The sequence below is a fragment of the Psammomys obesus genome, unplaced genomic scaffold (genome assembly GCF_907164565.1).
Source record: "Psammomys obesus unplaced genomic scaffold, mPsaObe1.curated_primary_1811, whole genome shotgun sequence".
Lineage (NCBI taxonomy): Eukaryota > Metazoa > Chordata > Mammalia > Rodentia > Muridae > Psammomys > Psammomys obesus.
In genome coordinates, this window is record NW_026596091.1 from 10,663,545 (window position 1) to 10,685,357 (window position 21,813).

At 41.6% G+C, this 21,813-nt stretch overlaps 1 protein-coding gene across 2 annotated transcripts in view; it reads left to right on the forward strand.

The window, feature by feature from the left end:
• Ntn4 (netrin 4) overlaps positions 1 to 19,633 on the forward strand; it is a 105,404-nt gene extending 85,771 nt beyond the window's left edge. The window contains exons 6-10 of one of the 2 annotated variants that reach the window (XM_055627979.1): positions 4,424 to 4,637; positions 4,936 to 5,051; positions 10,225 to 10,293; positions 13,244 to 13,414; positions 18,182 to 19,633. In XM_055627979.1, coding sequence (XP_055483954.1) covers positions 4,424 to 4,637; positions 4,936 to 5,051; positions 10,225 to 10,293; positions 13,244 to 13,414; positions 18,182 to 18,318 — 707 coding nt within the window. In that variant the 3' untranslated portion in view covers positions 18,319 to 19,633. The remainder of the gene's footprint in view (positions 1 to 4,423; positions 4,638 to 4,935; positions 5,052 to 10,224; positions 10,294 to 13,243; positions 13,415 to 18,181) is intronic. The other variant, XM_055627980.1, reaches the window with a different exon arrangement.
• Positions 19,634 to 21,813: the final 2,180 nt, after the last annotated feature.

The window sequence follows — 21,813 nt, forward strand, 5'->3', positions numbered from 1 at the left end:
GATGAGGAGGGATGTACAGAAATGAGGAGGGATGTGGAGGGATGAGGGGGGATGAGGAGGGATATGGAGGCATGTGGAGGGATGAGGAGGATGTGGAGGGATGAGGAGGATGTGGAGGGATGAGGAGGGATATGGAGGGATGTGGAGGGATGAGGAGGATGTGGAGAGATGAGGAGGATGTGGAGGGATGAGGAGGGTGAGGAGGATGTGGAGGGATGAGGAGGATGTGGAGAGATGAGGAGGGTGTGGAGGATGTGGAGGGATGAGGAGGATGTGGAGGCATGTGCAGGGCTGAGGAGGGATGTGGAGGGATGGTGCATCTTACTTTCCTCAAGAATTTCTGTTTCAAACATTCTTCCCCTGGACTGCTGAGGTGGCTCCACTGGTAGAAGTACTTGAAGTTCTTTCTTCCCAGCCTAATCACAGAGTTCAGTCCCTGGAACCTAGATGGTAGAAGAAGAACCAACTCAGCTGGTTGTCCTCTATCTCTACACACTTGCCACCTCAAATGGATGAACCGGGGATGATGTCTAAAATAGACCTGAGTGATGTGTGGAATTTTGAAATCTGACATAGGCATGGAGGGCTATCCCCTCTCTCAATAAAAGCACAGAAACAGGAAAGAGTGGAGAGAGTCTAGAAACGGTAGGTAGCACTTAATTAGGATAAGAGACATATGCAAGAGGATGATGAAAGACAAGACTGGAGAAGCAGGCCAGGGCCATACCACGCAGTGTCTGGCCAGGGAGCGATGACATCTTCTAGACTGCAAACCTTCATAAACACTAGAATTTCTGTTAGCAGCGCTCATTGTTCCTTCAGTAAACGATAACAGAGTAAGCAAAAGAGTCTCCCTAAGAGGAGAATTCATACCTTTGGCAGAAAAGGAGCAGCATTCTATGCCATTGGGATGGTTCTCAACCCAGGAAAGCATGTGGAAGGGTGGGGAGACAAGGCTGCATACACTAAAATGTCACAGACTTAACCAGTAATGTTTGAGAACACTGATCTAACACGATTTAAAACACAAAAAAAAAAGAATTGTGCCAGCCGACATTTCTTCAACGCCTGTCCTCAGAGCAGTCATCAGGGACCCCCTAACCTATAGTGTCACTGGCCTGCTGTCAACTTATTTGACTTGTGCATTCTGTGGCATTTGAAACCTTCTCAGCCTTTGTCTTCCAGGGCTGTGTTTATTTTTCTCCTCCCTATGTACCCCTCAGCAATCTAATCCAAATTATTGCTCCTCCACCTGTCCGCACTGTAAGACTGGCCTCCACGCCATGTCTGTGGTTGTCTCCTCTCTCTGTGCATTTTCGGGGGTCATGCCGTTTACTCTTGGCTTCATCTGTCACCACCTGAAAACTCTTTAAAGTGTTTTTGCTATCCTTTAACTTTGCTCCTATGCCTCAGATTATTTCCAGTTGTCCCCTAGAACTTATTAGCATATGCTACAAGCACATGAAAGCTAATATATGTCTAACCCCAAGCCCATGTTTTTCTCTCTATCTTGCAACCTCCATCCTCAATGTAGATCTATCTATCCCAACCTTCCCTTGCTCATCTTCATAAGCAATGTCATTCCTCTTTATATAAACTACAAAGCTTAAAACCTTCCTCAATACCTGCTGGCCTTTGACAGCTTCTTTCTCATCCAGATGGCCTTTATAAATCTTTTTGTTGTTTTGTAGTTCTTTTATTTTTAATGCAGGGTCTTAGCCTCAAATACTCTCTCTGTTTAAAAATAAACACACAAAACCGGACAGTGGTGGTGCACACCTCTAATCCCAGTACTTGGGAGACAGAGGCAGGTGGATCTCTGAGTTTGAGGCCATCTTGATCTACAGAGTGAGTTCCAGGACAGCCAAAGCTACACAGAGAAACCCTGTCTCAAAAAAAAAAAAAAAAAGAAAGAAAAAAGAAAAGAAAAAAAAATCCCACACAAACAGAACTTTTTTACTGAAACTTTTCTCCCATTCCTACACTTTCTGGCTTGCATGTCCTTGTTAGGTCTTCTTCCTTTCCTCTCCCTAACATTCTACATGCCTGCCAGAATTGAACTACCCCCATGCCCTGATTCTTCTTGGAAACTTTCCTAAACCATTAACTCCATAAAACAAAACTTAACTTCTTGGAATAACCTCTTCCACAATCTGGACTCTGGATATAACCTGCCTTAACTCTGTGGAATTTTACTCTGTCCCATCCCATGTCCCTTCAACTCATTCCCACTCAATTCGTGTTTCCCAGATTGGCCATCCTCTTTCGCACACTATTTCCATTAGCTGGAACCTTCCTAGGGTAATTCCCACTCAGGCATCTACCATGTTCTAAGCACTATTCTGGGGCTTCAAAAACACAAACTAGAATATAAAGGTCCTTCTGTCAATGGTCCCAACCCTGTGGTAAGGGAGACAAGCATATCAACAGGTAATAATAATAATAAAATAGGCTGCGATGCACACAAACTAGAAATATGCAGAAAAAAAAATAGGTGCTACAGCACAGAGAGTGGCTGAAGGAGGAGAGCTAGACGAGAGAGCATGGCAGCATCCTTAAAGGAACAAGACCGAGAGAAGCAGTGCCAACGTGGCCAAGAGCATTTCCAGGGAAGTAAAGGAAATAATGAGAGTGAGCTGTACAAGTAAAAGAAAAAAAAAAAAAGACTAAGATAGTAAATTTCATGTGCTTTCACTGCAATTAAAATTTTTAGTTTATAAAATGTACAGTGATCAGAGTTCCAATGAGCAACTGCCTACCTCTCCCACCTTTTCAGCATACACTCTCTCCCTCTTGTAGACCCAGTGCACAGACCTGAGGGTCACACCTCTGTGAGCTGTGTGGGGTTATCTCCGGCTCTGTTGCCTTCCTCTTTGCTGTGCTCCTACGCAGACCTCCAGGACATCACACTGTACGGGACTTTTATTCACTACTCTGTTTTCATTACAAGCCTGTGAGTTCCCTTATGTCCACTTCTCATCCAGAGATCCTACACAGCTATAAGAAAGTCTGTGGCTTGATTAATTACTATGAATAAACTACATTTCACACTTCACACTAATGGAAATTTGAATGTCAAGATAACTAATATTTAAAGCTCTGAAAGGGAAAAAGGAGAAAGTAGGATCTAGAAATTTAGGTGACAGGTCATGACAGAAAATATAGCCTGGGTAGTAGCAGGCCGTGTGTTACACGACTTGCTGAAGGAGTTCACCTGGGATAACTTCAATTTTCAGAAGAAGCAGACAGCATAGTGAAGAAGCCAAGATTCAGGAAAGCTAAGTTTCCTCCTCCAAATCACAAGGCTGAGGAAGCATGATCTCTCCCACCTTTTCTCCTTTGACTTGGAGCGGGGAGTGGAAAGGAGAGGAAGAAAAGAGTCCGTCCGAGGCGGAGGGATTCTCCAGACAAGTTTGTCAATACATCAGAGGGTAGCGTGAACTGAAGAGCCCAGGGAAGTTCTACCATGGCCACTGTGAGGAGTGTTTGGTCTTTGAGCTAGGTAAAACTGAAGAAACTGAATAGGTCCATCAGTTATTGGACCTAACTGAGGTCATGGTTTATGATTATAATGAACCAAATAAGCAAATTTCATGTTGACACACACATGCACACACACACACACATCCAAATCCTCACTCAGTTTCACATCCCCAGACAATTTTAGCTTTGAAAAGAGCAATCAGGCCCCGTCATTGAATTCTCTCTGGAGTTCTCTTTAATTCCATTCCCCATGCACCACTGAATTTTTTCCTATGAAGGCTTTCAAGTTGTTCAATGCGACAATCCATTCTCTTTCTTCATCTTCTCTGCACTAGCCGTTAGACAGTTGCCATCTTCCTCTTCCTTAAAGCCTGCTTTACTTAGAACAGCCGTTCTCAACCTGTGGGTCTTGATGCCTTCAGGGGTCAAATAACCCTTTCATGGGTGTTGCCTAAGACCATCAGAAAACACAGAGATTTACATTACGATGCATAACGTTGCAAAGTTACAGTTGTGAAGTAGCAATAAAGTAATTTTATGGCTGGGGATCACCGCAACATGAGGAACTGTATCAAAGGTTCACCGTGTTAGGAAGGCTGCGAACCGCTGCTCCGGAACATCTTCTTCTGGTGACATTTCTCATCAACTGTACCTTCTCTGCCTTCCTCACGGTTCCATCCTGGTCACCTCAACCAAAAGGTGTCCATATTCAGTGCTCTCAACTTCAGAGTAAATTACATGTTTCTTTTTGCAACAGACATGCTTTCTAATTATATCTTGCTTATCTGCAGTTTAATGAACTTTCATTCTCCGAGCACACGACAGCTACAGGAGAAGTCCCAGAAACGCTCCGTTGGATGAGGCCCCGCCATTTGCCGGGCATAAGCTCCACGCCGGTGATGTACAGTCACTCATGGGTCCTCTGTGTCCTCTGTCGTAGCTTGTTCCTGCCATCCAGCTGGATCGGCCATCCTTCCGTTCAGCTCCGTGACCTTCTGTGACCCGAGCAATGGCGACTGCCCCTGCAAGCCTGGCGTGGCAGGGCCGCACTGTGACAGGTGCCTGGTGGGCTACTGGGGCTTTGGCGACTACGGCTGCAGGCCTTGCGACTGCGCAGGGAGCTGCGACCCGCTCACGGGGGACTGCATCAGCAGGTGAGCGCCTCAAGCTTTCCTGCTGGACAGGGGAGCTCACATAGCGCACATCTCTTTAAACAACAACAAGAATAATTTTTTTTTTTTTTTCGGTTTGAAGAATCAAAAACTTGTTGTTCTTGTGATTTCTGGGACGTTACCTAGTTCATTTTGCAAAATGAATTATTCTGCACGGGAATCTCTTAAGACAGCCCTGGCCAAAGCGGAAGTAAGGGAAGGAAAACAGGAAGGTTTGAGTCTGTAAAACAAGGTTTGTTTCTGAAACATCTCTTAAGTTTGCCACCGTTTTCTGTCTCAGTAGTGCTGACGTAGATTGGTACCACGAAGTCCCCGCCTTTCATTCTCTGCACAATAAGAGTGAAGCAGCCTGGGAGTGGGAGGACGAACAAGGATTTTCTGCACTTCGACACTCAGGTGAGACAGATAGGTCCGCACCGCATTTCCAAGTCTGGCCTTGAGTCTTTGAGTCCTCTGAGGGGCATTCTTTAGTTCTGAGGTTTAATAACAAAATGACCTGTCCTCATAAGTGTGAATGTGAAATACAGCTGAGGGGTCTTTTAATGAACTTACATTTTTTTTTCTGACTTTATATAACAATATGTAATAAAATATATAAAAATAAATACATTTATATATTTAATATATTTCTATATTATATACGAATTTTTATGTATGATAAATAATTTTATATGTTGTATAGTTCATATATAAATTTAGGTATATATTATATAAGTAAGTATGTTTATATAGTATAATTATATATATTTCATGAAAAACGTAGAATGTCACAGTAAAAAATTTAAAGCTCCCCTGGTGCTGCCCACCTATCTGTTTTACAAATGATAAACTAAAAGACCACGGCTACAGTTTATTTTTCAAACCTCTTTTCATCATCAAGGAGAACCCAAGCCGCTCTGTGTCTTTTAAAAGAGCCTCCTTAGTTCCTTTTACCCCATAGGTCTGACCACGGCTACTTGAGTCTGAAAACAGAACCGAAGGATCTGTGATTTCTGATGAACCTCTGGACTCTTTGCTCCCACCCCCAACCCTGCAACTCTCTACACACTCTGTAGTTTCTAAACCACAGGAGGTTGTTATATGGCTTGGATGTGTAGACCGCATTTCTTTTATTTTCTTCTTGTCCTAACATGGCTGTGTGTTGAAACCTACCATGGGACTGAGGACGTGGCTCAGCCAAGAAAATGCTTTCCCAGCAAGCGTGGGGACCCGACTTTGATCTCTGCTGTGACAAAGCTTTTCCTGAGGAGACACAACACACATGTCTGTTCACCCCAGATAGGAAACCCAGACAGACCAAAGAACAGATACCACCAAAGCCCACCCTCGTGACCTAGTGAGTGCTGCTGGGGTTCCTTAGAGGAAGGTGGATGATGGGTTACTGACAGAGGTGGAAATGACTCAAAGACAGCTGCATCAGCCATGCCCACCACGGCGTGGGTGGCGGCTCACAAAGGCTGGAAAGCCTGGGGTACACTGCACAGCCAGCAGGCAGCTCAGCAGGTTGGAGAGTCCCCTTTCCTAGGTAGGTCTAACCACAGCTCAGCCGGTTTCTGCTTCTTCCGGGCAGCTGGTCTGACCTCAGTTTTCTGTACTTTTTCTCCTCTGAGAGCCCTTGTGGCACAGCTCTGCTCATCTACAAGTCTCCTGGGCCTTGCGGCAGCAGCTTCTCCATCTCAGGAGCACTCAGGTTCTAGGCTTAATCTGGCAGGAATGGCCTAAATGAATCTGGTCAGTTTCAGGGACTTCCTGAAGCTGTTTTGAGTTGTGTACCTTCCTCCTGAGGGAGCTTCCCTGCAGGATCCATTGTTTCAAACTAAGAGGAAACAGTCCCACAGCAATTTCCCAGCACAAGCATTAAAACAACAATCTACCATGGCACAGGACTGTAATCCCAGCATTTGGGGGAAGGGAAAAAAGGGCAAACATAAACATCACAATGCCTGGGGCTTGCTGTCCAGGCAATCTAGCTATGATCAGCAAGCTCCAAGTGAGAGGAACTCTGTCTCAAAAAATAAATACAATTAAAGAAGACGTTTGACACTGACTCTAGCCTCTACCACACACATATACACGTACGCCCTAAAATAGACCCATACATACACACAAATGATAAACAAATAAATTTGAGTATAAATTACAAAACTGTATTGCTTGGCTAATAATATTTTTGCCAACATTTTATTATTTTCAGATGTACAGAGAATTTTAGAGTTCTCATTTAATTCAATCTACATTCTAGATAATGAAGGAGCCATTGCTTTAACATTTTCATATGAAACCTATAACCAAAAAATTTGGGGTGTGATTTTTTTTTGCAATGGTTTGTTTTTTCTATAATAAGGTTTATTTAGTTATTTTTAAAGATTCAAGCGGGGCACAGTGGTACAAGCCTGTAATCCCAGCACTCAGGGAGTCAGAGGCAGGTGGATCTCTGTGAGTTCAAGCCCAGCCTAGTCTACAAAGCAAGTCCACGACAGCCAAGGCTACACAGAGAAACTCTGTCTCAAAAAAAAAAAGCAAAACAAAACAAAACAAAAAAAACAACAAAAAAAGATTAAAGAATCAAGCCAGACATGGAAATTGAGCCTTTAACCCCACAACATTTGGGAGATAGAGGCATGGAGGATCTCTGTGAGTTCAAGGCCAGCCTAGTGTACATAACAAATTCCAGGATAGCTAGGTCTACATATACTGTCTCAACAACGACAACAAGATTTATGAATCCAAATTTGAGAGGCAGTGGTATTTGTAATTCTGTTTATTCTGATTAAACATAGAATAATTTTCCTAATGTTCTCATTCTAACTTGTACTAGAAGAAGGTAGGTAATCTAAAGTAATATGTTGTCTTAATCTATTTATTTCTGTTTGAGACAAAGTCTAATTGTATAGGCCAGGCTGGCCGGTCTCTGCCGCCCAAGTGCTGTAATTACAGGTGTGCCCCATGCTTGGCTTAAGCATTTGGGAAAGAAGACAAATATTTATCATTTTTTTGGCTTTAATGTGATGTAGTCCACATTTTGTCACTTCAGTAGCCATTCTTAAAAGCTATCTTCTACATTGTTACAACAGTGACTTCTAATCTGTAACTGCCTGCTGGACCAATCTAGGGGACATCCACCAAGCCCATTGTGCGTATTATTAGGGAGCTGGCAGAGGGCCCAGTGAGCACGTCAAGTGTCCTCACAGCTCTTAGGCCCAGACTATCCCCAGGGAGCCCCTGGGGTCCATCTGGATGAGGCCCTAAGGGAGGAAGATTGCTCAGCCTCTGCATTCCCTTTGGGTATAGCTCAGTGCTCCTGGGAACCTTTGACAAAAGCTGACAGCCAGTTTCCTAAGCCCTTACAAGCCCATTCGTCCTCAAACCTAGCTGCCTACCTGTCTGTCCATCTACTGTAGACACCACAAAAAGCTTTCAACTACAACTAGAAGGCAGTATGCCAACAGAAATTGGTGTCTGTCACAAAGTAAACTTAATTTCTTTCTCTCTCTCTCTCTCTTTTCTCCTTTCCTCCCCAACTTCCTTCTTCTTTCCCCTTTCTTTCTCAGTGCCAGAGACGAAGCCCTGAGCCACATACATGCTAGGCAGCATGACCCACCACTGAGCTCATTTCTAGCCCTCTCATTTGTCCCTTCCACCACTTAGGAGGTAGAAAATACCAGATGTGAACTCTGACCTCCTGAAAGATAGACCTAGTGTTAACTAGTACCAAAGAACTGTGAGCAAATGTTCATTTCTCAAAATGTTCTAGCGACCTTTTGTAACCAAACAGGCTTTTTCCATCTCCAGATTTCTTAAGTCCTTACAAATGAAAAATATTATTCTCTGAGATCGGCTCTCATGGTCTGCCCAGGCAGGGCGTGAACTCCTGGGCTCAAAGAGTTTGTTGGGCTCAGCCTTCTGAGTAGCTGAGACAACCTGAGTACCCCCACAGAACCCAGCCTGACCAACGCATTAACATGCTTAAACTCTAAGCATGTGAAAAAGGGCATTGTCAGGCAGCCAAAAGCAAACTTTCAAATGACAGACTTGTGAGCGCTCCCGAAAGCCCTGACAAGAGAGCTTTGTGGTGGGAGCGGTGTAAGCCAGTCACTCGTTGTTCCGTTAGGTTTTATGGCAGAATGGCAGCGAGCACACGCCTGCTTCTGCGCAGTTTTCAAAAGCCGTGGGCAGTTCACTGACTGCAACTTCTGAATGAGGTTCATTGCTGTGCGCACATTGTAAGCAAATCTTAACAGCTGGCTTTAAGCTCCTGTAACTTCTGTTCCCCACTACTTAATTCTGCTTGGGATTTTCCACTTGTAAATGTTACTCTCCTTTTCTGTAGCATGGCTTGCTGTAGCTGATATGCCAGAGTTTCCCACACCACCCTTGCTGGATTGGCTTTTCTTCCCAGATGTTCTGCCAGCATTCTCTGATTTACTGTATCCTCCTTTTCCTAAACTGTTGTCATTTTAGTCTGGCCAGATCCAGTTTTCCCTCTTCCCTGATACTTCCGGGTTAGTGCCACTCAGTTTTTCTAGAAGGAGCCACCGTTCCTCGCTCACTATAGTCTTACAGAAGTCTGCCCATGACAAAGCGCATGGCTCCGCTATCTGGCTGTCTGGTGTCTCACTAATTCCTGCCCATACTGAGTTCTGATCTTGGCTGCTTCTCCCTTCCAAGAGCTGCTACTCTAGGTCCTTCAAAGCACCAGACTATAGGCGATTGCTACTAGCGCCTTTAAAACTCTAAAGCCCTGAAATGTTCCTATTTATTTAATATTGTTCAGTTAAATCTTACTTAACACTCTCATTTCTCATAGTGATACCACAGTCCTCTGTTAACTGAGGACTTGATTTTCATGAGGCTCATTTTTGTTCAGAGGTGTTTGGAAAGTCTCGAATGGGGCCTGGCGATTCTCTTCACATGCAACAGTTCTAGCAGATGATTCCAACTCTTGGCAGAAACTACCCTATCTTTTCGTAAAAGACGATTCTACATCTTTCTTCAGCCTTGAGGGCTTTTCTCATCTTCCCAAATATGGGACCCTCGCATCTAAGCATTTCTATTATAGACTATTTTTTACTTACCCAATTGCAAGCCTTGGGCAAGAATTGTATCTTGCTCACACTTAGGTGTTCTGAATGATATCTTACCGTGCCTAGCACTTCGGATGGTATCCATTTACCTTCAACGCACTACCAAGTCCTTTATTTGCTTGTCATTGGCATAATTTATTGGATACTTACTATGCTTATTTATTTTCTATAGGTTTACACTTTTAGCTGCTCCTTTTTATTAACATGGAGTATTGACACTGGACTCCAATCATCACAGCATCAGTTTGTACGCTGGAATCTGATGTTGATTTTATCTTCCATACTTTCTTAAGTTGATATTTTACTAGATGATAGTTAATCCCATTTAGAAAGAGGCTTTACTTCTTTCAAATTGTTTTCATGACTGCTTAATACTTAACACATGTTACATGAATCAATGAAGGAGTAAAGTGTGTTGCCTGGATTTTTCTTCTGAACCCCCTCCCACCTGCCCATAACACAAGTTTCTATTTACTTTCATATAGGTAAATGTGAATGTAAGGAACAAGTGTTAGGAAACCCCAAGGCGTTCTGTGGAATGAAGTATTCATATGGTGAGTCTGAATCCTTGATGCTGTGTGCACCCTATTCAAGCTAAGTACAGAGGTTTGTAAGGAAACTAGAGGCCTGGCTGATGAGATTCCATAGCCTATTAGATGCTTGAGAAATGGTGAGAAGGTTGTTTGTGAGGTATTGAAGGTATTGAAATTAGTGATTCAACTAGGTGCATTCCTTTAATCCCAGCAGTTGGGAGGCAGTGGCAGGTGGATCTCTGAGTTCGAGGCCAGCCTGGTCTACAGACTGAGTTCCAGGACAGCCAGAGTTCCAGAAAACCTGTCTCAAAAAAAAAAAAAAAAGAAGATTGGTGACTCAAATAAACCTAGGTCTGTTTCCCAATATCTCTAAGTATTCTACCATTCAAATACCAATAATTACACATGTACCGATACATACACCGGTAGTGATATCAATACACATACATATGTGTGTACATATATACACACATATGAGAAAAGGAAAAGAGTGTTTCTATAAATAATGACTCTTACTATCTTCATATTCTCAATGGTTATCTATTTACTAGGAAATTTGTGAGGATACCTTATCTTGACAACACATCCTTGACCACTGTCTGAGCCTTTTTAACTGCCCCACAGTTTCCATGGCTGAAAAATATACATTCAAATAAAGAGAAACTTTTTCAGTCTTGATTCACAAAACCAAGCAGAGTACTTTCATTCTTGATTTTCATTTAGTCGTTTGTTTGTCTGTTTGGCTGGCCTGAAACTTGCTATCATGCTGGCCTCCAAGTGGAAAAGATCTGCCTGCTTTTGTCTCTCATGTGCTGGGAACCACCAAGCCTGCCAGCATTTCTATTCTTTATAATATTTTTTTAGTCTTATAAGAATTAAATAGTCAGTGCTATATATACACATATATGTATGTATATATGTGTGTATATATATAATCCAAAATTACAAGCATACTTCTTTATCTTCCCAATTTGACCAATAGAAGAAAAACTTAGAAAATATAGTGTCTAGTAAAGGAAAAGGAGTTTAAAGGGAATGAAGTTACTACTGAAAGCAAGAAACATGGCAATTCTGTCCAGAAACAGTCAGTCCAGTGAATATGTCAACTGGTCTTATTGCCTAGACTGGGAAGCTCTTTGACAAATAAGCAATCAACTATTAGCTTTCTATTTAAGAAAATTTAAACATTGTTAAGGGGGTGATGAGGTACCTTAGGTCTTGCTAAGTGTGCTATAAGTACAAGGTTAGGAAAAAAAATATTGGTTTCTCTAGCTTTATCCTCTGGCACTATAGAGGAAAATCCACTTGATTTTTTGATTGTTTGTTTGTTTGTTTGTTTGTTTATTCCTTCTTCAAGTACTCAGTAGATAACAGCAGTGATGGAGCCAGGTTCCCCGCTGCCTTTGAGCTTATAGGCTAACAGAGTAATCATACTGCTTGCTTCCTGCCGTGTACTCCTTGCACACACACATCTTCATTTCACCACGGGCTTAGTCCACACTCTAAATGCAAAGCAACTAGCTGTGTAAACTTCTTTCACTTAATTTCTTAAAAGCTTGTAAGACTAGATTCATTCTCAAGATCCCCTATAAGGCTAATCTACGATGCTTCAGTGAAGACATCTGTCTGACATGGTATTCTCGGGATACGGGCTCAGCTAAACTCGGGTTCTCCCATTACACACAATCTCCTATCAAAGTCTGTAAATTCTCTTTATGATGAAGAAAACTAGTGTTCCTTAGGTCTACATTCTTTTCTTCCCAACATGCTTCATTACCTAATTTCCATCCAGAGACAGAAGGGCATAATGGAATCATAAGTCAAGCAGAACAGCGAGGTCTGTAATCAGTGCAGTACACTGTATACCGCAGAAAGAGAGAGAGGGAACGACTGTACGTGTTTCCACTGCAGGAGGATGGTGAGGGCTTGAACTACAGCCTACATGTTAACATGTCACATAGGATTTCAGAAGCATGTACAATTCCTATATGTCTATTTGGAAATATTTTTTTCAATTATTAAAAATTTTTGAAAGGGTCTGGAGATATGGCTCAGCGCTTAAGAGCACTTGCTAGTCTTACGGAGGACCAGGGTTCAATTTCCAGTATGATCATAGTAGCTCACAGCTGGCCTCCATGGGCACAGGCACACATGTGTCGCACATACATACATGCAGGCAGACACTCATACACATAAAATAAAAATAAATACATCTTAAAATAAATCAAATAAAAAGAACACTTCAGTCCTTTTATCATGTAGGAGGACAATTTACCTCACCTCGTCAGCTTAGATTGTACTCCCAAGAACAGTAAAAAATCAATAATATCATGTAACCTCTGTAGAATGATGTAAAATATACTCTACCAAATCATTTTGTTCTCTGACATAACATCACACACAGTCAACCACAGAAGTATAATAAAATCCGTATATAAATAAGAACCAGGACAATAGCTCTACTTCCTACTTATTCTTTCTCTGTAGCTTTGATATATCAATGTTCTTTTTTGCTTTGCTTTGGTTTGTTTGTTTGTTTTCTGTCTTTTGAAACAGGTTTCTCTGTGACTCTGGCTCTCCTAGAACTCACTCTGTAGACCAAGCTGGCCTTGAACTCAGAAAGCCACCTGCCTCTGCCTCCCAAGTACTGGGATTGAGATGTGCACCGCCATGCCTGATTCAACTGAATATACTTAAAATTACAGATGAAGTAGGCAATGGTTAACATTTCTTTAGTGTCATAGTTGGAGAGGGGACAAAAGTTGAAATTTCCCAATAAAAAGAAAATTAAACATAAATGAGTTTAAGTCATTGCAAACGTGAATGATCTTTCAAGCAGGTTTCCATATTCTGATTTTCATCAGTTCACCTTTTCAACATACTTGGGAATGACTATTCAAGTAGCTCAAATTTCAAAAGAAAACATAGTATCTGGGTTTTGTTTTTTACTTTTGGAATTGTGTTGTTACAGTGTTAAAAATCAAGATTTTATCGGCTCACGATAAAGGCTCACACGCTGAAGTCAATGTGAAGATTAAAAAGGTCTTACAGTCTACCAAACTGAAGATCTTACGAGGCAAGAGAACACTCTATCCCGAGTCCTGGACTAACCGCGGCTGCACCTGTCCAATCCTCAATCCAGGTGAGCGTTAGCTAGACTTAATGAATTACGCTTGTGAACCTTGTCTGTGCACACTGGCTGTCTGTCTTATACCCTCTGAACCAGAACTCCATGAAGAGCGTATCTCCTCTAACCGTCCGAATACTGGGTAAAATCCAAAAGGATATTCTTTGAACTGACATTTAAAAAAAAAAAAAAATCTCCTCCATGTGCTCTATAAAAATAAAATATTTTAAAATCCTGCCATATAATACTTGCTGTTCTGAAAGCAAACCCTCAGATTGGCCCCAGGTGCCCGTTGCACTGACCGTGCTTTGGTGAGCCGATCTACCCCAGCGCGTTATTTGAAAGCTAGGTCCTGTTGCATGAGAACCGGTTCCCAAAGGCAGCGCCAATGCAAAAGCCCATCTGTGCAAACAACACTGAAAGCGGGCTACCATTGCATGAGAAGCATCTGTTTCTCCTGGATGGAAAACAACTCTCCAGTTTGCATCGTGTTGTTTTTCATTAAGTGATCGTTCTGGTTTGAAATGAGAACCAGCAGGGGAAATAATTTAAATACAATCTTAGAGAAACTTGGAACAGCGCAAGATTTGATTTGAACCTTAAAAATATAAGGCAGAGATGGTGGTGACAGCGCAGGGCTGAGTTCCTAAGACCCCTCGGGAGTCCAGGCTTCCGTGTCCTATAAACACAGCCCTCTGGCCGCGGTGCTCTGAGTGTAGGCCAGCTGAGGTAGGGCTCTCCGTCACAACCTTCCATCAGGAGGTGTAGCAACTCTCCTAATTATGGCAAAAACCGTTCTCTACGAGTAAATCTCCACCTCGCATACTGTGTCCTCTCTGCCCTGCGAGCTAAATTTGAAAACAGGATTTAGATCTCTGCTCGTAGTATCTCCAACGCCCCTCCGGCACGCAAATAACATTACCGTAATGCTCAGATAATAAGTTCCAGAGAAACAGGTACTTCTAAGAGGCCTTCCTTGCTGCTCCTGTATTTCATGATTTCCTGTTTATGAAGTCAAGTCATCGTGTGTGCTGGAGGACACTGCTGCAACAGGTGCACAATTTACATTCTGCATCTAATTTATTCCCCTTTAGGAGGCAAGAAACCAAGTTATGTTGATATGAGCTCTTAAAAATTAACAAGCTGAAAGAAACAGATAGCAGAGGAAAACTACAAATGAAATACCTTAATCTAAAAGTTAAACTGATTTTAGAAAAATATTTTCTCCAATTAAGTAATTTTTTATACTCTCTTTCATCCCTCAATATTTTACTTAATTTCATTTACACTTCAATAAGGCAGAAGGGACACTTCTTTAATTATTAAAATAAATAGTTCCAAAGAATAAATCTGAAGAATAAATAAGAAACTTGGAGTTTTGAGTACAAGAAACAAAAAGTCGTTCATTTAAATTCTTTTACCCAATGATCTGTGCTTAAGGACTCCTCTCATGAGCAAACTTCTGTTATCTTGGCAAAAAGAAAAAAAGTCTGTCCAGTTTTGCAGAATGACATTAAAAACAAAAGCTTTGACATTCTGAGCCACCCTCCAGGAAGTGAGCTATATTTCCTACTCAGGTCTGTGCCAGAGTCAAAGAACCAACTGAGTTCATCACAATTGAAAACATAAGTGCAATTATTCAAAGAATTCTTGAAAACATGTTTACTTGCTTTGAAGAAAAATCTGGAAGCTGCCAAAGCAAAACCAGACACTGTTTCACTTTGCTTTTGTTTTTCCATTTTTACAATTTCAATGACTAAAAAAGAAGACTGATAAGACTCTGAAACCTTGTGCTTCAAATTGTCTACCAAGCTGCCTTTGAAAAGGAGCCGTCTAAACTGGGCTGTGGTGATAGAGGCCATTAATCCCAGCACTCTGGGAGTCAAAGGCAGGAGGATGTCTGAGTTGGAGGCCAGCCTGGTCTACAGAGTGAGTTCCAGGACAGCCAAGGCTACACAGAGAGACCTTGTCTCAAAAACAAACAAGAAAGAAAAAAAGCAAGAGAGAAAAAGAGAAAGAAAGAAACAGAAAAAAGACAAAAAGAAAAGAAAAAAGGAAAGGCACAGCCTGCTGGCCATCCGCATCCATGCCAACCTCATTCTCTGTGACTCATCTCATCAGTCACAGATCTTTGAATACCAACACTAGCACCAGAGTATACTTCTTTGTTTTTTTTTTTAAATAGATAAAACCTTTGTGCCCTCAAACGGAGCAGACATCAAACCATAAAGACAGACAGCTTAAATGTGAAGTGCTACTAAAGGATATAAAAGAAGGCACTGTGTGATGGCTTGATGTGCTCCATGCCTTCGGGGGTTATTCAGTATCATTTATATTAGTTTTATATTGATGCTGTCAACGGTAAATTCCTGTACTGTCTGTTCTATTTATAGGTTTATTTTTAGTTGTCTTTTTAAACATACATTGGTGTTTTGTCTGCATGTGTAAGGGGGGTCAGGTCCCCTGAAACAGGAGTTATGAGACGGTTGTGAGCTGCCCTGTGGGTGCTGGAAATTGAACCCAGGTCCTTTGGAATTGCAGACACTGCTCTTAACCGCTGAGCCATCTCTTCAGCCTCACTTATAGGTTTAAAGTAATTTAAAATAATGATCTTGATCTTCAAGTTGCTTTTTTTTTTAATTTTTAAACCTTTATTTTTATTTTGTGTGTACTCATGTTTTGCCTGCATGCATGTCTGTAACCCGTATTCAGAGACCAGCAGAGAGTGGCAGGTCTCCTGGAACTACAAATGGTTGTGAGCTGTCCTGTGGGTGCTGGGAGTCAAACCAGGGTTCGCTGTAAGAACAGCCGCTGCTCTTAACCACTGAGTCGTCTCACCAACCTGGAAGTTTTGTTTTTTGAGGTTTTTTTTTTTTTTTTTGTAAATGCTTATTGCATTTATAAAAGAGAACTTTATTATTTAAACATTAGGCAATAACAAGATACATACATGTTTTTCAATGCTCATTGTGTTTGTAAAAAGAAAACTATGTTAGACAATAGCAATATAGATGGACATATATATACATACACATGAAACAAACATACAAACTACACATAGCTTGGATGTTTGTTTTCCCAGGTATTGAACCTAGGTCATTGTGCATTGCCAGATAAGTACCCTGCCTCTGAGCTGTATCTAAAGCCCTTTTTTACTTTGAGACGTGATCTTGCTAAATTGTCCAGGATCCCAGACTTGGGATCCTCTTGCCTTAGAGTAAAAAATGCACAGAGGGGTGGATTGTCTCCTTATAAAGAAAATGGTAATATCCACATTGCATATTTGTGATGGTGTCAGTTGTAATGATGTCCCAGGTGGCTGCCATAATGAGGATTACCGGCATGCATCCGTATACGTGGCTCCTAATTTTAAACTGATATTTATTTGAATTTTAAAATCTAGTGTTTTAATTAAAAATTTAAAGTATATAGCTCTTTGTCTTTGAAAGTTACAAGCATAATTATTTTTCTAATCCTATCTTTTATATTGCTTCTAAGTATCAAAACTGACACCATTCCCTCTGGTAGAGGAGCAGCCTTACCAGGCCACAGAGGAAGACAATGCAGCCAGTCCTGATGAGACCTGATAGGCTAGGGTCAGAGGGAAGGGAAGGAGGACTTCCCCTATCCGTGATGATGGGAGAGGATTGGGAGGGGATGATGGAGGAGGCTATAGCTGGGATACAAAGTGAACAAACAATAATCAATAAAAAATAAATTTAAAAATATTTAAAAACTGACACCATTTCAAATATGCAATGTGGATATTATCATTTTCTTTATAAAGAGACAATCAACCCCACTTTTGGCATTTCTTAGCCAGAAGTTTTTACTCTAAGCCTGAAAATTTGTTTTACTAGTAAGGGCAGCATTAAATGCGATAGGTCACACCATGTTCTTTTTTTCTTTTTTTCTTTGTTTGCTTTATTTTGTTCATAAGCAAGCTTCTTATAGTCATTTCTCAAAGAAACTGTATAGAGAGTACCCGTGTCATTTTATGTCACCCAGAGCTCTCTTCTAACTTTTTCTAAGTTGCTTCACTTTTGCAAAGTCCTCTTTTTGTTTGAGTTGCTTGTTTGTTGTTTTTGAGACAGGGTTCCTCCATGTATACCTGGCTACCCTGGAACTCACGCTGTGGGCCAGGTTGGCCCGGAACTCAGAGGTCCGCCTGCTTCTGCCTCCGGAGGGCTGGGGGGTGTGCCACCACCGCCCAGCCTGTAAAACCTTCTTAATTGCTGCTACCACACACGCACAGTCCAGGTGCTCATTGACCCCTCGCTGCTCTCTCACTTGGGGTGGAGCAACGCAGAGGTCAAGAATCAGACAGCCCTGAGTTTCAGTCAAGGCTCTGCTGCTTAGGAGAAACTGACCAAGCTTCCTAACTTCTGAGCCTTTGTTTCTCATTTATATGAAAAAAAAAAGTGAGGTTAATACTTACTTTATGAGTCATCGTCAAGGTCATAGGAGAGAATGTGTACATGATATATGACATATACAAGATGTCAGCTCTTATTATTCGTGATTCTCTATCTTATCTGTGCCTATGTAACAATGTAAACCAGGAATGTACGGAACTGCTAAAGTCGCATCCCTTCCTTTAATAATGTTTGTCCAGTGGCGGTGGCACATGCTTTTAATCCTGTCACTTAGGAGGCAGAGGCAGGCAGATCTCTGTGAGTTCGAGGCCAGCCTGGTCTACAGAGAGAGCGCAGAGAAAACCCCGTCTCAAACAAACAAAAAAGTACAGTAGGTATAATGTGTGTATCTCCTTTGTGCTTTCAGGTTTGGAGTACCTGGTAGCCGGACATGAGGATGTGAGAACAGGCAAATTGATTGTGAATATGAAAAGCTTTGTCCAGCACTGGAAACCAGCTCTTGGGAGAAGAGTTATGCACATCTTAAAAAGAGAGTGCAAGTAGCACCAGAGGTGCTAAGCACACGATGGCTCTTCTCTTGGTCGCAGATACACAAGTATAATGAAAAAGAGACCTCAGAATGAAACTGGAATATTTTTTAAGTGCCAAAATGTAGGGGAAAAAATGTTCCAATGCATAGGCCTTGTCTAACCCATCTGTTCTGTATCTGTGTTTGAAAACAGTTTTGTTTCAGAAAGAGAAAAGAACCCCCCTGAGCTGATGCCTGCTTTAAGTGGAACTGGTTCCGAAAGCCATAGCTATTGAGGACATTTTAATAGCGACGTGATATTTTACAGTCATCCATAAGGGCTGTATCCCTGACAGGGTCTCCTTCCAGCTTCAGATATGCCATTTACTTTGTGTTTGATGCTATTTAAGGAATTAATGAGATTTTTTTAGGGAACCCCTGCCCCCAACTCTACTGTCAGGACAGGTGTTTCTTTAAAAGAGCCTTGTCTTGTGTGCTGTGTGTGGACTTGGGTGTGTGGGGTGTGAATGGGCCATGTCTGTGTGTATATATAGTATTTCCTTCTGTAAAGCACTTTATCTACCACTTGTTTGTGAAAGTTGGAGACTGCTGTTGACGGGAAGAAAAGAGAGAGGCTGCGTGAAGACCTGCTGAAACAGAAGCCCTGCCGCTGCAGATGGACAAAGGAGCTATAGATAAAGGAAACTGCCACTGGGCTCTAGACACTGAGCGAAACTCTGTAGAGATGCAACCTAAAAGGAGAACAAACATTTGTGTGACATCTCAGTTTGGGGTGAGAGGTTAGATCACAAGATACTGGCCATAATGAAACTTAGAGAGAGAGAGAGAGAGAAAGAGAGAGAGAGACTTTAAAACAAGAAAGAGAAACCATAAATGTAGAGATATGTTTGCATAAAGGGGAAGTAGACTTCAAATGTCAGAAAGCTCATTTATTTTTGAGGCACTTGTACACACTTTGAAAATTATTGTAAACACAGAATTTGTTCTATTTTTTGTTTAGTATTTAAACATGACTATTGGACCAGTTTCTCCCTTCTTTTATTAACAGCACATGGTCACGGCATTTACCCGTTTCTTAACACAGCATATGTGATTAGCTCACCGGGTTGCTGTTCTTCACTATCTTTCACTCTCTTTATCCAGGCATAGCCGCGCCGCTTACAGTTTCTGCTATACTTGAATTTACAAACCAGGAACCACAGTGCTAAAACTTTAGCTTCACATCCAGAGCATATTTTTCCCTGAAGTCCTGTGGACTCACAAGAAATATATATATATTGCTTTGTGAATGTGTTTTTATATTTCATGTATGTAATAAAGGAATATGACCGCCTGAACTTTGTCTCCTGACCAATTCTTCAGTGGTGCTAGAGATTAAGTTCTCTTAAGAAGGGAACTTAAATCTAATTCTTTAAATTAAGGAGAGTAATTATGAGGGACAAGGGAAATGGCTCAATGGGTGAAAGCATTTGCCGTGCAAGCCTGGTGACCTGAGCTTGAGCCCCAGAACCCACAATAAAAGAAATGAACTGACTCGAGCGAGTTGTCTCTGACTTCTATGTGTGTGCCAGAACACACACAGAAACACAGCACACACAATCTAAATAAATTAATGTGTTTAAAGAAAAAGTTAATCCCAGCACTCAGGAGGCTGAAGGAGGTGGACCTTTGAATTCAAGGTTATCCTGGTCAATAGAAAAAAAGAAATGGAGGAAGGAAGGGAGGGAATGAGGGAGAAGGAGGGGGAAGGAGAGGAAAGAGAAGGATGGAGGAAGGTGGGTGGAAGTAAAGAGAGACATTGCCTCAACAAGGTAAAAGGAAAGAACCAGCTCCCCAAAAAAATGCCCTGTGACCTCCACACATACACTGTGACACACACACTCTAAACACATAATCTTGAAAGACAATAAATTATGAAGAAAGACTCTTAACATTTCTACCCAGTTAGGGATTTAAGATCAGAGCAGAAGCAAATTCAAATGGGTTTTCTTTCTACAGCTTCTGGATGTTGCAATGCCTTTTTTATAACATACTTCTTTTTTATATTTTTGGTTGTGGGCCTAGCTTTTAATGGCCGAGCCATCTCTCCAGCCCAACATACCTGTTTTTTTTTTAACTAATTTACTTTTTATATCAGTTAGTGGGGAGTGTTAATGCCACAGCACTCATATAAAGGTCAGAGGGCAACTGGCAGGAGCCCTTCTTCCCTTCCACTCTGGGTTCCTAGGATCTTACTCAGGTCATCAGGTTTGGCAGCAAGCACCTTTACCTGCCTCAGTAATTGTAACCATTCACTGTTGACATACGAAAGGAGGCTAATGAGATATCTTGCGAGTAGGCGTGTCTGTCACCAAGCCTGACAACCGGAATCCAGTCTCCAGGTCCTGCATTGTGGAGGGAGAAGGCTGACTCCCAAAAGCTGTCCTCTGATCCCCAAACATGTACCATGGTACACACACATAGAATGAGAAAAAAGTTTCTATTCCAACTACCCTCCGTTAACAATCAATGGTATCTAGTATTTATATGTAGGTCATTTCTCATGAATGTGTGTGTGTGTGTGTGTGTGTGTGTGCCATCTATGTGTGTGCATACATACCTTTTATATGATTGGGACTGCATTCCACATATTCCTGGAAAATCTGTTTGCACCTGTAGCGTGTCTCTCTGCTTCTTACTTCTTCCTGTCTATCCCAGAAGATAAACAAGTATCTAGTTTTACAATCTTCAGGCAACTTATAAAACATGTTGGTTAGTATATCATACCCAGGAAAATAGTTTGGAAAATAGTTTAGAAGCATCAGATATTTTTCATTTCATTTCTCTTAAAATATTACCTTTAAAAGAAATGGCAGATATGATGACCATTTAAAAAAAATAATAGAACATGAAATGGGAAACATTAAGTAGAAAAAAAATCTTCAGAACAATGCACGATTCTCCCCCAACCTAAAGACAGGTTTATTGAATTGTACAGTACCTTAAACCTTCCGAAAGACAGAGCTTAGCAATGTCTGTCCTTCCAGGGAAAAGAAGTTTCTCCTTTTGTGTGCATCTGCCCTAAGTTAACTTGCCTTCACTGATCATGTGCGGTTTTTGCCTTTACTTTTCCCAGCAACTAAAATTCAGTTAGTGGTTTTAAAAATATGATCCAGTAAAATCATAACTAAAAGTTTGGCTTTATCTAATTTGCATAATTGTTGGGCTTTAACATGTTTTTCATTTCTGTAACAGTTAGGACTTTGAGTGTTTCCCGGCCTAAGGTCCACATGTTAAAGGCTCGGTCATCCACCGTGATGGAACTTTTAGGAGGTGGTGCCTTGTGGCAGGAAGGGAACTGCACCTGGTAGGGTGCATCCCTTTTCTTCAGGGACCTCTTTGCTTTCTGGCTATCGTGAGCTGAGGTGTTTTGTTCTTCCACACCGCCTGCCATGATGTTCTGCCTCAGCACAGGCCCAAGAGCCATGACCAAGTGAGCATGGACTGAAACTTTGATTACAGTGAACTAA